The sequence below is a fragment of the Rhopalosiphum maidis genome, chromosome 3 (genome assembly GCF_003676215.2).
Source record: "Rhopalosiphum maidis isolate BTI-1 chromosome 3, ASM367621v3, whole genome shotgun sequence".
NCBI classification, from domain to species: Eukaryota; Metazoa; Arthropoda; class Insecta; order Hemiptera; family Aphididae; genus Rhopalosiphum; species Rhopalosiphum maidis.
This window is the reverse complement of record NC_040879.1, coordinates 20,733,797-20,752,096: the sequence shown is the minus strand read 5'-3', so window position 1 is coordinate 20,752,096 and position 18,300 is coordinate 20,733,797. Positions and strand designations below refer to the sequence as shown.

At 26.6% G+C, this 18,300-nt stretch overlaps 2 protein-coding genes across 2 annotated transcripts; both read left to right on the top strand.

Moving 5' to 3' along the window:
- Positions 1-3,691: 3,691 nt before the first annotated feature.
- LOC113557032 (2',5'-phosphodiesterase 12) lies at positions 3,692-8,105 on the top strand. Its single transcript, XM_026962310.1, has 9 exons — positions 3,692-3,942; positions 4,509-5,265; positions 5,434-5,573; positions 5,642-5,807; positions 5,872-6,001; positions 6,091-6,246; positions 6,730-6,835; positions 7,252-7,406; positions 7,464-8,105. The coding sequence occupies exons 2-9, from the start codon at positions 4,517-4,519 to the stop codon at positions 7,569-7,571; spliced, it is 1,710 nt and encodes a 569-aa protein (XP_026818111.1). The 5' UTR covers positions 3,692-3,942; positions 4,509-4,516; the 3' UTR covers positions 7,572-8,105.
- A 4,042-nt stretch (positions 8,106-12,147) lies between these two features.
- LOC113556001 (protein SSXT-like) lies at positions 12,148-18,300 on the top strand. The gene is made up of 5 exons (XM_026960686.1): positions 12,148-12,488; positions 13,816-13,892; positions 14,676-14,757; positions 15,596-15,986; positions 17,259-18,300. Exons 1-5 carry the CDS (start codon positions 12,474-12,476, stop codon positions 18,071-18,073), a joined length of 1,380 nt encoding a protein of 459 aa, XP_026816487.1. The 5' UTR covers positions 12,148-12,473; the 3' UTR covers positions 18,074-18,300.

Genomic DNA, 18,300 nt, shown 5'->3' with positions numbered 1-18,300 from the left:
GGATTTGCTTAAATAGTTTACTAAACAATTTTGACAATAAGAAATAGTGTTGAAGATACTTAATTGTATGTAAGGGATTTTTTTTTTTTGTGTGAAAATTTGTTTTTTTTTTTTAAATATATTTTTACTTTTTATAATAGATAAATATAATAAAATTCCTTAGTTTTTTTTTAGTACCAACTTGTTTGCATCAAGAAATTAATTTGTTTTTAAAAATTATAAGATGTTTAATTCAAATCTAACCTAGAAAATATATAAAATTTAATATTTTTGAATTTAATTGAAAAGTTCCCTAAATATTAATAATTCTTAACAAGGAATAATTTTCAAAATTCTTTAACAGAGCAATTTATAGACATTTAAAATTTTTGATTTTTTTGTATATCCCTATTGAATTTATATTTTCATTTAGTTTTTTTTACTTTTACTAAAAATATTGTTTCCTTAAATAATTAAATTGAAGTTGATTATTTAATTGAATGATAAACTCAATTTAAAATTATTTTTCTGGCTTGGTGACAATAATAATTGACGACCATGTGTCCAAGTTCATTTTTTTGTCGTTTTCATCACTTATTTTAGAGTCTGTAATTATTACAATTTACAATAATACTTCATGTATATGTACAATAATAAAATGTTTATTTATTTGATGTTATATTTGTATTGTCTAATGTACAGTTTAGATTTTACATTGAAAATAAAATTTATTTTATATTACTCATAGAAAATAAAAATAATATATTGATAAATTATTTATTTACTATGAATTTAAAAATTTGTATTAATTTAAAAAAAAAAATAGATCTTCTAAATTAGAAGTATAATTTTTTAAATTTTATTTTCAATGTAAAAAGTTAAACTGTACATTAGATAATAAAAATATAACATTAATTAATATAATAGCATTTTATTGTTATACGTATATATGAAGTATTATTGTAAACTATAATAATTATAGATTCTAAAATAAGTGATGAAAATAAAAATTTAAACGGAAACGTCAAAAAAATGAACATAGTTGTCTTTTACTGTTGCAGTTCTAATATTGCATTAACTTTTAATTTAAATATTTTAAATCCAATTCAAATTAAATATTTTTATTATTATATTGATTAACAAATGTTGTGTGAATTATATTATTATGTATACTGTTTACATTCAGTTGTCAGTTTGGTATGGAACACCTTTTAACTAATATTTTCAGTGATCATATAATTTATAATTTGTCAACAATTAACATCAGGCGTATATGTTTTGTATGAACATTATTATTTAAACAATCTGTTAGTAATAGCTGTAAACACTAGATCTCATGCATTAAATAATCTTAATAACCAGAAAAATGAAGGTACTAAAACACCTTTTAAATACATTACTATCAAAAAAATGTAGTATTAAATGCAATGCAAGTATATAATTAAGAGTCATAAAATAACATATATATAAATTTATGAGCCGTACGCAAAGTAATTTTAGGTTACACATAAGATAATTCCCGTAGTTTTATGTTGCATAGTCATAGTTATGAGACTATTGATACATAAAGTAGTCCGTAAAGTTAAGTGATCAATATTCATCACCTAGCTATCTCATAAATATTTATTTTAATGTTATTATTAAATTAACATTAAATATTTAATTATAATTATTAACTTGTGAACTGTTATGGTTATAGTTTGTATTATTCATATTTTTAAACAAACTGTTGTTTAAGGTATTTTTTTTTTATTGTTTATTTATTATGAAATGCATGAATTAATGGAATTTATTGATTTTATTCAATTTGTTAGTTAAGAAAAATGGAATAGCTAGAACCTACACCAAGAAGGTATTTAAGGTATTTTGTAAAATATTTAATAAAAGATAATTTATTAATTTACGAGTAGTTGTTGATACAAATATGATGTGTAAAATATATTAAATTTATAAGATGAAAATGAAATAAATAATAATAATTAAACAATATCTATTATACATACTCCTACAATAATTTCAATAAATTCCATAAAATTATTTTATTCTTAATGAAAAATTGATTTATTACCTTAAAAAACTATAAACATCAATGTTTAAATAGGTAATATATCCTTTTTTATACAATTATATACATAAAATAGAATAAATAATATTGTAATGTATGCTTTTGAAATATATACTAAACATAAATTATAAATTATTATTTAACTAGTTTTTTTAATTAATTGCTGGAAAATTCTAACTCATCAATAATTTCATCTTTAAATTAATGGCTAAATTAAATGATGCATTTTTCAATAAATAAACAAATTAAAAACTCCTGGTTTGTTGGTTTATAGAAAATCAAAGTTTGGTTTTTAAAATAGGTATTTAACTATTGTGCATGAAATTTAAGAAGATAATTAATGTTATATAAACAATATGTTGAATAAACTAGACTTAGACAATAGTAAGAAAAAAATTTGAAATGCACTATTTGTGTGTAAGTCATAAGAATTTATTTTTTAAATATTTAAATTTACATTTTCCGATTTGGCTATGGGCTCCAATAATCACTGTGTAAGACAGGACATGATTAGGAGATTTTCAATAACATTGTTCAATTGACGAACTTGATTTGATATTTCTTTTTTGTATACGGTGAGCTGGTATACATATGGCAGTGTTCGAGTATTCAAATTATATAGTACTTAAAGGATATTTTAACATGTTTCGACAATAAATGTATAATAAACATTCAATAAAAGCCCAAGATAAAGAAATAGGTTCGTCTCAAAAATCAAAAACATCTGAATATTATACAAAATAAAATTTCAGATTTGCATCATTTTGTCGTACCATGAACCATATTTCTATCTAGTTGGTACCGATTTTTACAATCGTACAAGACAATAAATGAGCAAGTGCTCGAAGCCAGAAGTCATCTGTCAACTACAGTCTGTCAGTCAAGTGAACTAACTAACCTAGTGCAATACTAATTATTATATTATGATCTATATAAGACGCTACTATCAATTTCTACCCACTATCATTAATGATCGTTACTGTGGATTTAATATTTAATAGGTCTATGACTTGACAACTTGATAATTCTCGGTACGAAATGTCTAGGACGGCAGGAGAAGACAACGTCACGCAGCTGCTGTATATATTCTATCACTGTATATTGTAAGGGGTTAACGCTGAGCACGTCCCGCGTATCCCTATTTAAAGTTGCATTTTTCCTGTTCGCCCTCTCGGGACGTGTTCTATACATACAAAACAACTAGCTGAGGAAGGCAGTTCCCGGACCCTAGAGGGCTCAACAATTGTATATATTGTAAGCTTATTACTTACCGTTCATTCAATAAACGATGCTGCACGGGAGCTAAGCAATGTGAAAACAGTTCGGCTCCCATGTAATGATTTATAAAAAACAATAATAAAAAAAAAAGGTCTATGACTTGACAGCAGTTAATTCGAATAATTCGTGCCCCACGGCCTTTTAGGGCTGTGATTCGTGCTATGCTTTGGCCACGATTAAATATTGTACAAATTATCTAGGGCCGTAAGCCCGCGGATTAAGCAACAGTCGTTATCATTTTGTTCATGATACAATAATTTATTTTATCATGATTTTGTTAATGTTATCAACTAAACGTATTATCATGAATCATGATGTGCCGGTTTTTCTGTAGCGCACGACTATAGTGCCCGCTATTGCACAGGCGCATTGAGTCGTTGTAGTCTTCCCGGATCTTGCCAACATTTTCGTATTGTTCCGTGTTCGAAAATTGTTGTGGTTGTTTGTCAACCATGTTGGTTTTGTTTAACGTTTTCGTTATTCTCAATGGTCTACCTAATGTTTTATTACTGCTGTAGACTGTATAGTATCTCGTTTAACGTTTAAAAAAGAAAAATACAATTTATTTTTCTATTGTTGATTATTAACGAAGATTATATTATTTAAAATCAAATATCGATGTAAGTGTGCACATGTTTTTTTTGCTATTGCAATAATTAGTTTAACATTTTTTAAAATTGCTTATTGATACCTAATACTTGTTAATGAATTTCATATTTTAGTGTTTATTTAAGTACATAATCCTATCATCCAGGCAGTACTATGACACACATTTCCTAGTATTAAACAGATTTTCTATTTTATCGGTACCATTTTTTTTCAATTAGTTTTCTTTTTATATTTTGAACTTTGTTACATATATGTAGTTTTGCATGTTTGTGAGCTACGAGAACTATTTACATAGATAAGGAGATAATTTAGGTACATATTGACTAATCAACTATACGATTAAATGTACCTACTAATTCATTTAATTAGTTTTTTTTTATAACGCAATCTCAACAACCATAGATTTCAAAATATTCATGAATTATCGCAAAGTATTAATCGCTTCATGTCACTGTTTGCTCCAATTGTCATATTTAAAATTTAAAGTCTTTCTAAGTTTCAAAATAGCATGTAAAATATATTCAAATTGTACATACAAATAAATAATATAATCATGGACTTATTATTTTTTTTCTAGAGAAACATATGAAATACTTTAACAACTTATTTAAGCATATCTATTTTACTAAAAGAAATATGTCTTCTTTTAAATTATTTTTATGGGAAAATTCGATGTTTGTTAACTGTTTGATTCCGACGGGTGAGACCGAACTAAAAATGATGGTGACTCTACCATCTCCATTTAACAAGTTGCACAGAATAAACTTGTGTCGAAGCCCCGAAGATACAATAAGAATATTTATTGACAGACTTGCTTTAAAGTTATCACAAACTCAACGCAAAGTTAGTGATAGTGAAAAGCTTAAGAAAAACTGTGTAGAAATAAAAGTGAATGGAATCAAAGTACCATATACTTCTAAATGCTATGAAATATTTGAGGAAATAAAAGAAAATATTACCCTTGAAATTAAAGATCATACGTATAAAGTAATAGTTAATGCACCAATAATCAACGAATTTAAATTGGGAATTCCTCCATATCAAGGATTAATGATGTATCCCTATGCATTTGATCAGGGATATAATGTCTCTGTTATGGATACTCAGTATTTATGGTACAGAATTGATTCAAAAAAAGAAATTGAAGTGGGAAATAGTATGACTTATATACCTACTGCCGAGGATGTTAATTGTCGTCTAAAATTGGTGTGTAGTCCTTTTAATGATGAAGGGCAATCTGGACCTACAGCAGAAATAATATCTTCAACAGTCTTAGAAAATACTATTAAAATCTACCCATTTGAAAAAAGATTAAAAACAAAGCCATATAATAGGTAAGGTGAATTAATTATATATATTTTTCTGCAATTATAATTATAATTGGCGGGTATACTTACTTATTATTTTATTTTATTTTTTATATAAAATCAAATCAATCTGCTATTAAGTACTACTACATTTAAAATAACTAAATCTTTTTGTCCGTAATTTATATGTTGTAGTATTAGAGTTGTATCATACAATATACTTGCTGGAGAATATACAAAAACTAAGGAAGCAAAAAATGAAATGTATCCATATTGTCCAGAAGAAATTTTAGCATCCAGTTATCGGCACCCTCTTGTAATGAGAGAACTTCAAGGTACTTAAGTGATATGAATATATGATATAAAAAATTTATATTATGTGTAATTAATTATTTGTTTGAAGCATACAATGGAGATATAATTTGTTTGCAAGAAGTGGATAAGCTTTTTTTTCATAGAGAGTTATGTCCTATTTTAAAACAATTCAAGGACATGACTGGATTATATTTTAAAAAGAATGGCCGTAGGAATGAAGGACTGGGTTGTTTTTATTCTCCTAATAAATTCAAGTATGTTATACAGTATTATTTGTACTTGTTGAATAATATTTTTATATTTTAAAATTTATTTCAGTTTATTAGAACAATTTGATATTAGTTTGAATGACCTGACTACTATAGAATTGTATTGCGGACCTATTATAAAAGAAATTATGGATGATGAGAAGTGGAAACAAGGATTAGAAAAAAGAACTGTTTTCCAAGTTAGTGATTATTGATATAAGTATTATTATAACTTATAAGGTTTAAAAATGTGTATTTGAAGAAAATTAATTATCATTTTTTTTTATAGGTCTTAGCTTTAGAATTGATTTCTGACAAAAAACAAATATTCTTAGTATGCAATACTCATTTGATATCTGATCCAGAAGGTGATTTTATTAGATTGTTTCAAGCGTTAATTGAACTAATTATTATCAATAAAATAAAACAAAATATCACTAAGGATGTAAGTATTTAATTTGAAAAAATTTTTAGCTATGTATTAAACAAAGTAATTTTTATTATAATATTTTTACTTTTAAAAAAATTAGGTTAATAACAACGAGAATAATTTACTATGTTTAACAATGTTAAAAGGTTTCTAGATTTTGACTAACATATTGTGTATGTATTTACAAATTACCAACAATGGTTTACCCTGTCATGGGATAAATTATTTTTACAAAAAAATTTTTATAAAATAATATTACACTACATATATAAAAATAAGAAAAAAATGTAGATAATAATTAAGGGCACCATTTAAGAAATTAATGAGAATATAATTTTTCAAATAAACTTCTTAGCAATAACTTGGAATGATGTAAACTTTAAAAAAAAATCATTATTTGTATACTAATATTTAATTTCTCTGAAAATATTTTTATACAAATTAAAAATTAATAAAATACGATGATTAAATAATTTATGATTATGTGTCTAATTTCAGTATCTCGGAAGCAATGTATCGGTTATATTCTGTGGAGATTTCAACAGTACACCTGAAAGTGGCGTTTATGATTTAGCCACCAATTTATTATTACCAGAAAAACATAGTAAATACATTTTTAATTTTAATTTATACTTTAAATAAAATACTTTTATTGTTAAAACGTTATATCATTACACTTTTTTTTCAATCGAAAAATAAAAAAAATATTCAACTTAAAAAGAAATATAATCAATTCAAAATTTTAAATCTCAAGTATTTACTAGGGACTACTAATTTAAGTAGTCATCAATTATTAAACATTTTATTCCATCATTTAGGATTTGTATAAGTAGATCATTATTGCTACTGTGTAAAATTACATTAGTATGTATGTAACTAAAGATTTTTGATAAAATATTAATTTTAATTTGCAGTGGGCATTTAGAAGTTTTGGTTAATTTTGGTAGTCCACTAATTATATTAGTTATCTAAAAGTATAATTGTTAATCCTGTGTTTAATTTAAGTTTTATTTTTTTCAGGAACAGTAAAAATGCTAAACGATTTAAAAAATAATCTTGACTTTAAAATGGATAGTGCATATGATACCGATGTCCTGTACAGTAATTATACTGAAACTTTTTTCGGTCTTTTAGATTATATATTCTTTACAAATCAACATCTTGAGCTTATTCAGGTAAAAAATATTATGTGAAAATATTTTTTTGAGATTGTATTATATTTGTATTTTTAGGTATTATCCATGCCATCACATGATGATGTTATCCAATATGGTGGAATTCCAAGCGTATTATTTCCTTCAGATCATTTAGCTTTAATTGCAGACTTTAAAATAAAATAATTTATCTATTTTATAATGATATTTTCTTTTATTATATTTATATTTTTAAAATAATATTTCTAATAGTACCTCTAATTTTGTGTAATGTTTATTATAATGTTACAATAACTATAAAATTTAAGCATATTTTGTAGATCCAATTTGTTCCTATTTTGAATATATTTAGTTTCTGTATGTATACAGATAGGGCCTGGTTTTATATGAAAAAAAAATCCTAATTTTTAACCCCGTCACTTATTTCTATATTTGTTGTACGTTAAAAACATATATGTCCTGAACCCTTAATGTTTTTTGTGTGTATTTGGCTCTGATTAGTTCTCCAAAGTCTAACACTACTCTGATAAATGGAATGGCGGAGGAAGTTTTTTTTTGACCATGTAATAGTTTTAACGCGCAGCAAGTGTGCATTTACTATTTTATTCACTTGGTGTGTTTGTGTTTTTTGACACTATATTCATAATCAGAGCCCTTGCACAATCTTGGAATTATTGTAAAAATAAATCATAACATTAATTTTAAGTTGTAACTTAAATAAAATTAATATTAAGTATAAAACTTATGTATGTAATACTATGTATTTAGAACTAAGTATGTAAAATTATAAATTTTAGCATTATCATCTATACATGAAATGTTGAAATGCATAGATTTCTAAAAAGATGCTATTTTTCATATCTGTTTTTTCTATTTACACAGTAAATTTATGTACCAGATTTTTTACTGCAATTTATTTATGATAAATATTAAATAAAACTAACAAATTGAATTTTTAAAAGAAAACTCGAACAGAGTGTCTTTAATGTAGTGAATTTGAAAAAATGAATAATAAAAAAGTATGTTAGCACAATATTTGTTTTCTCTCCCAGACCTACGTGCAAGATAGAAAAAATACATTGATGTAATATAGTTTTTATAACTTGAGTAATCTTAGAATAAAATCAAGTATTACCAAATTTTTTTGAGAATAATATTTTTGAGAGTTTGACATCAGTCTTACATTTTATTATTATTTGACTAGAAATAAGTAAATTTAAATGGATGTTGAATTGTTTTAAGAAAATATTTAAACAAATTGAGTCGTATCTTCAAAAATATTATGTTCTATAATTTTTGTAATCGTTGATTTTATTTTAATATTACTTAAAAACATAAGAAAAAAATAATATTGTATGAATGTGATTGTATAGCACGTGGGCTAGAGAAACCACAAAATAATTTTTTTTTCGGAGGGGGGGGGGGTTAAGGTTGTATATTTTCTTAATTATATAACAAAAAGTTATTGAAAAGAAATTATTTTTGCTGTAAAAAACATATTTAATATTTTCTTTGAAATTTTGGCCAGAGGAGGGTTGAACCCCTAAAATACTTCACTATGTATGTGCATGTAGAGACCACACATGTGAATATGACTATCTCGGCCATGTTATAAGTTAAAATACTAGTATTTATAATTAATAGCAAGTTAAGATTTAACGCATTGATTAAGTTTAATATTATTTATAAAAGAAATAATTCATACATATATAATAAATAGTTATAAAACCATACAATTTCTTTTTTTAATACCGTTGATTTTGAATATTGAAAAATCAGACTTTTAAATTATAAGTACCTAAGTTTACAGTCCAAGATTAACATAAGTACCTAAGCTATTAAAAATTAGAATGTAATTGGTGTAAGTGATATTTAATCATATCTGTGTTCAGAGTAATTTAAAGAATTTACTGAAATATAATATTTAAATCTAGAATAGATAATAAATTAACTAAATACATTTAATTATTGATTAGTTTTTTGAATTGTATTGCTGTAACAACAATTTTAAATAACTATATAAGTATAATTACATTGTGTACTCATATCTAAATAATAAAGGACAAACAAATTTATAGAACGTAAAAAATCTAAAATATATTTATTTTTTGTTATTAAATGCTACATATGGTATAATATTATAAACTTTTACAATTATTATAATTATTTATAGTAATTTTTACTAATTTATTTATTTATTAACACAAACATTTATACAATTTGGTATGTGGTATCTAAAAGTACATTTTGTAATTTTTTTTTATTTGATGATCAATTGTAGGAGATTAAATGACCGTTTTCCATTTTTACAATAAACTAGGTGTTCACTAAAATAATAAACCGATAGGTACACAGATGTGTATTTGAGTTTTGGGGGGGCTGTTTTGAAAATTTAATTTATTTACTAGTGGAGAACAAAAGCTGTTCTTTACTTTATGCATCAGATAATTATTTTTATTATTAAGTAAAACATATGTATCAATATATTGAAACAATTAAATAAATAAAAAGGCTTTAATACCTAATTAAAAAATATATTAATTATCAAATTTTTTTAAAATCAATTGTAATTGCTCAAGCTCTGGGTTCAAATAGTAATTTCTAATTACCTATCTAATTACAATACCAAATAAATTTTTTTTCCTAGTCAATTCATTCACTTCTTTCGTATAAATTTTAATTTTTCTATGAATAAGTTCATTTAAACAGTTTTATATCACAATGTTTTTAGTTTTTAATTAATGCAATGTCAAAAAATAAACTAGATAAAGTTCTCTTTTATATTCTATCTAGTGTGAACATTTTATAACTCTACTGCAAATAATACAGTATACTAACAACAGTAACAACCAGACAATAGACAATTAGATTAGACTTTTATGTACTAAAAAGTCATCAAATATGCCGTTAAATTGTTCTTAAAAAGAAAAAAAAATATTCTCTCATTACACTAAAATATTACATTTTTTCTTTAAATATTTTACTTATTTTAACTATTTTATAATAATTTACTTATATGTATAAAAATTAATAATATAGCCATTAAGGATCGAATCTAATCTACCCACTGATTATTACCTAAGATAAAAATTAGTCTTTATCATTTTTATGACAAATACACACTTAATATCAATTATGAACTTTATTCGTGAAAATTATTTACTGAAATGCTTAATTTTCGATAAAATATCAATATATGCGCTAAATAATTAAAATATGCTTTTATAATCAAAATCAAAAATATGTTCTTTAAACTAGAAAATGTTAAAAAATGTAAAAGTTTGCACTAAACATACTTAGTATTTGTTCACAAAGTTGTGAAATGTATTGTATACCTACTTACTAAGCATACGAAAAAGTTAAACCAGAAAAAGTATGCAAATACTGAAATACATGAGTCCTTGTTCTACTTATAACCGGATCTATTTTAAATTAGTATATTAAAACATATTTAAAATGAAAATTAAATATTTTAATCTAGAAATGTCATCAAAATTGCCTATACTAAACCCTTTAAATAATGACTACGTATTTACTTTTGTAATAAAAAATATTTTGAACATTTTGGTGATTGACAAATTTTGTTAAAATTTGAACTTCAAACGCTTATAATAAAAGATTGTGCCATGTATATTTTCAATAATTTGAAATCGTTGTAAGTATATTGTAGGATCTTGCATTAAATTGTTAAGGTTTTTGACGAGCTCATCATTTTTATCAACAACTTTTAAAATGAATTAGATATTTTCAAATATCTTTGAATATTACAAAAAAAAATTTATTTTTAAATAACCTACAATAAATAACAAAAACGATTTAATTAAAAACTGGTTTTGCGAAAAACTTTTCGTTTTCTATCATAATTTTTACGTTGATTACTTTGAAAAGTATTAAGAAATATTCATTTCGACCTTCCTCAGCTGTATAATACAATTAGATCCACTTTGTTACCAGAAACCACTCTCAAAACTGAAAATCGAAGCACAAAAAAAATTCCCCGTGACGCATTCCAAGAACTGTCAATACTCAATAGTCAACGTTATAATATCCTTCTTGGATGATGTAAAAAATAAAGATGCAACCAATTAATTTAATATACGAATATACCTATAATAAGTTATTGAAAATGTATTATTATTATTTACTGTTTGTGGCCAGTTGGATCGTGAGTCTATGACTATATTGTATTTCACTTGAAAAAAACAATTATGTTATCTACGCTTAAATTATAAGCCATAAGGTGTAACAATTCCAAACTTTCACGTAGCTGAGGGTAATTTTTAAAAAAAAATAAAACGCAAGTCATCGACTTCCATAGCTATGCGCGGGATAATAACCTTTTTGATAAAAACGGTTGATGTAGTGGTGGGTGCCGGTTGTCTGTGGTTATGGTTTTTATCTTTCGCTGGTACACCTTATGTTTCGACATATTTGTCCATCGCCCGGGCGGTCAATTCGCCAAACGTCCCATAAGGCGGTGGCGGTCGACTGTCGCGTATCGTGTGTTGGAGGCGAAAATCGAACGGACTACTGACCACTAACCCTCAATCATAGACCTCATACTAAAATGAAGGTATGCCTTCAATAGAAAATACGATATTATAATATTTTCAGCATTTCAGCCGCCGGCTACGATGATAATATCATAATAATAATAATTATAATACGCGTCGAGTCGGTCGAGTGTCGGATCCGTTCGTCGCCGCCGCCGAATCGAGAGTGCGCGTCAAAAAATCCGTTTTTGTTTTCGGAAACGCTTGCTCGCTTGCACGCACGCACACGCCGCGGTGTCACACACTAACAGACGTACATTTCATTATTTTTTTCGCCGTGTTCTTCAATATCGATTTGTTCGTTTCGTAGGTACTCCGTTTTTCCTCCCTTTTTCTGTTATTATTCAAACTAGGTAGTTTTACTAGTTTCCGAGCGTCGCTCCGACAGATATCTGTTCTTGCCGTCGTCGTTTTCTTCGACCGTCACATACCGTCGTCATTCTGGCCACCCGCAGTGCGAATAGAAACCCGCTCGAAATGGCGTCCTGCAGCAGCCGCGGCGGCCTATAATCAAAATCGCCGAGTGCCGCCTACGATGCAAATCCAAAAGGTAAGCGATAACTGGTCCTCGTAGACGTTAGGTACTTAGGGTTGAAGATATGTAAATATTAATGTATTACATTTATAATAAGTACGTTGACGGAGGACACGCTAACGAAATTAATGTTTTAACTGATAATGCTAAAGCCATAATAATCATAATATAAAGTGTATACATTTAATTTTGACTTAATACCTACTGTAGTTAATCGTTATAAATGACCGATTGTTGGTCACCATACTTTGCGAAATGCCCGACAGCTGCACTCTCTTCGTTACCAGTTGCCTCATGTAGTCATTGAAGTTTGACTGATTCGCCATTCTTTTTTGAGCCAGAAATTAATATTTTAAATTTGTAATATTTTCGATATTCATACTTTTTAGAAGTTAAAATATTGAGAAAAGCCAATGCTTAAGAACGTATAACTTATCTTTAACACTGATAATAGGTAAATTTACTTTAATATCAAAGCTTACGATACTTAATTGGTTCTACTAAACGGAAATTTTCTTTGTCGTAAATTAGTAAGACTTCAACAACAAATGCAAGGATAATGCCTTCTTAACAAAATTTAATTATGTAATCATACTGACTGATCTGTAAATTACATAGCTAAAGCAAGGATGTTAATACATAATATTATACATATTTTGTAGATATATCAAAAAAATATATATTAATATGCCTAATTTTAAAGACAAATTATGTTAATTATTTTATTTTTCTAAAAAAAATTGGTACCTATATTTTTGAAAAACTCTACTTACTTACCAACCAATAGATATATTTAAACAAGAGAAACAATTAATTACATTATTTATTTAACTAGGTTTGCTAAAATAAAGCAATAGTTGTGGATACCTTAAACTTTTATTTAGGTATATTGATATTATTATATTTTATTCTCAAAATATTTAAATTAATTTTAAGTTCTTTCCCATTTATATGTGATACTGTTCATACCATTCTATGGTGGTCAATATTGCTTTAAAAGTTAACTAATTCATTATATAATATGATAACTTTATATTATTGTAATAATGAATTATATTAATACCTAATGTCCTAATATACATTGTTATTTAAAAAATTAACTTAACTTACGATACTTAAAATATGCTTACTAGTATAGGCCAACAGATAGCCTTCGCTTGAAATAATTTTTTTATAGCAATGATTTATGATAAATTAATTTAACACATCAATTACAGTGTATGTAATATATATTATTATTATATTGGGTTCAAGAAATATCATACAAACTTAATAGTAGATAATATATCAAGTTGGTTGATAATTAATTAAAGTTAATAATTAGTATTTATTTATATTTTAGATACTTGATGAAAACGCACAATTGATTTCAACTATTCAAGAATTTCAAAGTAAAGGAAAAGCTCAAGATTGTGTTCAGTAAGTTAACTGATTATAATTTACTATAACTTAAACTAATATTTACTTGAGTACAAGTTAAAAAGTTATTCGATGTTTGTTTTTTTCTTACAATTTTATTTAAATTATACTACAGATTACTATCTGTTTCCAAACACATGGGTCACAGAATATTTTTGATAACTTAATGTTTATAAATTAATAATACGAAAAATAAATAGTAATTTTTTTATTTAACAAAATTAAGTAATCGTTATTCAGTATTGCATTATATTAAAATTAAAAAATTAAATTATTTATAATAAAATAACAATTAGTATTATTTTATTAGTCTTTATTTATTTTTTGTTTTTGATATTAGATCACGTATTAAAAAATCAGTAAATTTTGTGGGTTGTATTACAAATAGAGAACACTATTATTGATAATCATACAGATTTGACTAAACAGTTTTTAATTCCACAGTTATTTTTTATAAAAACTAGAATCTTAAACATAAAATTGCTCATAAGTATTATTAGTTGATAAATTTAATATATATTTATTTTATTTTATGAATAGGGAAATATTTTTGAAGTGAATACTTGTTTTAGGCAACACACATTTTAAAGTGTGATTTCATTTGAAATATTGGTCATTAAAGCAGAGGATAGAGTTATTTTTGTGAAAGGCAGTTTATGTGTCATTAGTATTTTAAAACTAACTAAGTGCTTTGCATTTTATCCTTATGAAATGACTTAATTATTATATTGAGTAATAAATAATAATGCAAAAAAAAAATATTAATTAAACATTTTGTTTAAGATTTCAGCAAATTCTTCACCGTAATTTAGTCTACTTAGCATCTGTGGCAGATTCAAATCAAAACATTCAATCGTTGCTTCCGGTATGTATCCAAATTATTTAACTTATAAAATATTATAAGTATCTATGTACTCTGTTTCATAAGGAAAGGTATACGGTTTTTCTGTCGATGCACATCTCCCATCACTTTATATTCAATGTGGCTTGCTGCCGGGCTGTAAAGAGTGGGAGAAATGCTGTTGATGGCGGTTGATGGATGTACAACTCTTGTACTTTCTTTCTCATGAAACGGAGTATAGTAATTAATTATAAAATATTGAGTGCTTATCCATTATATTGACTACCTATCATTCTATATATCAGACACTTGTGTTAAATACTCAATACACATTTATATTAGTAGTATATACCTAGTTAAAAATATCAAGCAAAATCATCAAAAAAACCATTAAACTAAATTATCATATCAGTTATAAACAAAATATCTAAAATTATTTAAAATTATTTTTATTGGAGGCCAATTTTGTAAATATTATTTAACAATATATCAAATGGACCCCCTACCCACATTGTGTGTCTAGATAAACTTTGTCAGTTAAAACTCTAAATGTTGGCATATAGTTCGTCAGGTTTTTTTGTTTCTCTATTTTGTGGAGCATCAATTGTGTTCAATGTGCAGAGTTTGCATTTCATTAGTTGGGTTAATAAAATTATAGTATGATTAACTATATTGTTAGTGTTAGTTTTGTTTGCTTTAGTTAGTTAATTTGTAGCATATGCATGCCAACATAATTTTGTGGCTATAGGTGGTAGTCCAGGTAATGAATATGTATCAAATGTAAATAATTTACTTTGTATTTTTAATTTTTAAACAGGTATATTAATGTTATTAATATTAGTACCTATTATAATTTTTGTAGCCACCAAGTATTGCCTTACAACAAGGTATGCAAACTCAAGGGCAGCACATGCATCAGATACAACAGCAACAACATCAACAACATCAGCAGCAATTACAGCAACAGCAACAACAGCAGCAACAACAGCAACAACAACAGCAACAACAACAACAGCAACAACAGCAGCAGCAACAACAACAGCAGCAACAACAACAGCAGCAGCAACAGCAACCTCCACCACCATCAGTTATGATGGGTGGACCAGATGGTCAAAATCCTCAGTCAATACAACAACAACAGCCTCAGCAACAAGGTCCACCTCAACAGGCTATGAACCAAGTGTTCACACAAGGACAAGGAGGACCAATGCCTCCTAGTGGATATCGTCCTCAACAATCTATTGCTCCAATGCGTATGTTTAAGTTATTATTTTTTCTTGGGAATTCATCTAAAATTTCTTTTAACATATGAGGATCATGGTTTTTTTATTCTAATTAGAGCTTTGGGTGTTATTATATCAAAGTTGCTGAATAAACAATATGGGACCGGATGGTAGTATTATGGCAAACAATTCCCAGACATTCCTTATTTTTGGAAAAAAAAAAGGGCGTTATTATATGTCAAAGAAATAATGAAAGTGTGACTTAATAGTGGAGGTTGCGATTACACGTATAATGAACTACACGGGTACCCGTGTTTTTACCTATGACTGGGTTAAAGCCCGTGTAATAAAAATATCTATGTATCTAAATATCTTGTGAGCTTGAACTTTAATAGTCATATATTTAAATAATGAAAAGTAAATATAATAGATAATACAGAATATAATAATAATAATATTTTATTGTTATTTGATTTTGTATTCTTTTTTTTTTAAAAAAAAAAAGTGTAAATTTAAATGATGTTTAAATTATTTAAGACAAGATTTATATAAATCGATATGAACATTATATTATTATAAATATATCTGAATTCTAAATTGCAATATATACGGGTATACACGGGCTTTAATATATTTTTACCTGCGTACCCAGGCACAGTTTACACATGTATTCTAATACCCGTTCACAACCAAAACCTCTAATTAATAGTGCTAATAAAAGTTGGCTTAAATTAACCAGTAAAATATATGCTAAAATGAACTTAATAATAAATTGTGGATATACAAACAAATTTGCTATTTTCATATACTTTTTACTTAAATTATTGTAATTATAACTTACTATGCAATGAACACATATAAAATAATGTGCAACTAATAATATTTTATGTTAGTGTTCATTGCATGTTTACAATAAATTAAGTAAAAAAATAAAATAAAATAAGTGTATTTTTCCATTTTATAATTTTGGAAAATTGTTCTGTATATTATGTTGTTTATCTATAGTTAACTAAGTTTGATCAAACATATATTATACAGGTTAAAATTGGACCGACTTCTTCTACCACTAAATGTCCTCAATATTATCACTATATCCGTAGTTGGCAACCTTTGCAAAATGCATCAACTTCTGAGCCCTAGTAATTGTCTATTAAGACCTTCATATGAAACTCAGAAAAATAATATTGATATATTTTTGCAATAATTAGCTCTTGTAGTTTTATTAAGTACCTATTATTTATGGTAGTAGTACATTAATATAACATAATTATTATAAAATGTTTGATTATTCTTAAATTTCAGGTCCACCTTCTCAACAATATAGACCGTCACCTCAATACCAAGGACAACAAGGCTATCAAAATTTTGCAACTACTCAAAGCAGTCCCGTTGTTGGTGCTAGCCAACCAGGTGGAGGTAGCGTGTATAACCAACCACCAAACCAACCTTATCCAGGTCAAGGATATGGTCATCAGCAACCAGTGCCTAGTTCAAACTACCCAAATCCAAATTATGCCAATCCACCTACAAATCAACAGTATCAACCAAATGGTCCTTATGGCAACCAACCTGGTGGTAGTTATCCGCAAAATGCTGTTTCTTCTCAACCACAGAATTTTCCACCAAACTATCCACCAGCTGGTTATGTTCAACAACCAGTGAGTTCAAGCAGTGGTTATGGTCCTGTAACAAATCAACCATCATCATACACTGGGTATGGAAATGCCCCTCAAAATACTTATGCTTCTTCTCAGACAACTCAATCGGCACCATCGGCCTCTACACAGACATATCCTCCTCCACCTAATCAATCGGTTCCTAATGCTGCTGTTGCTGTACAACAGACTGCTCCTGCGCCACAACCTAATTATCCTACACCACAACAACCCAACGCTCAATCATACCAATCTCCTAATAATGGACCCAACCAACAGCCTGGACCACCTCAAAACTATCCACCACAGCAAGGATATCAACCTCCGCCTCAAGGATATCCACAAGGTTATCCAACACCTGGTCAACCTGGTGGCTATCAGCCATATCCACAGAGACCTTTGGCTCCTCCATCAAATCAGTCTCAATATCCAGGATATCCTTACCAGCCATCACCCGTTTAAGTGATCATAAGCGAGAAAAAACATGAACATTAATTATTTTTTTTTAAAACTTATTTTTTATTGATATTGAATTAATTTGATTCATGTACTTCAATTTACTTAGATTAGAATTTTTAAGTTTTTGTACTTATCTATTAAATATCGGTACTTGTAGCTTATAAATTATTACTAAGTGTACCCATTAGCAGTTTTAAATTTGATAATATACTATAGTACGTAATGATTAA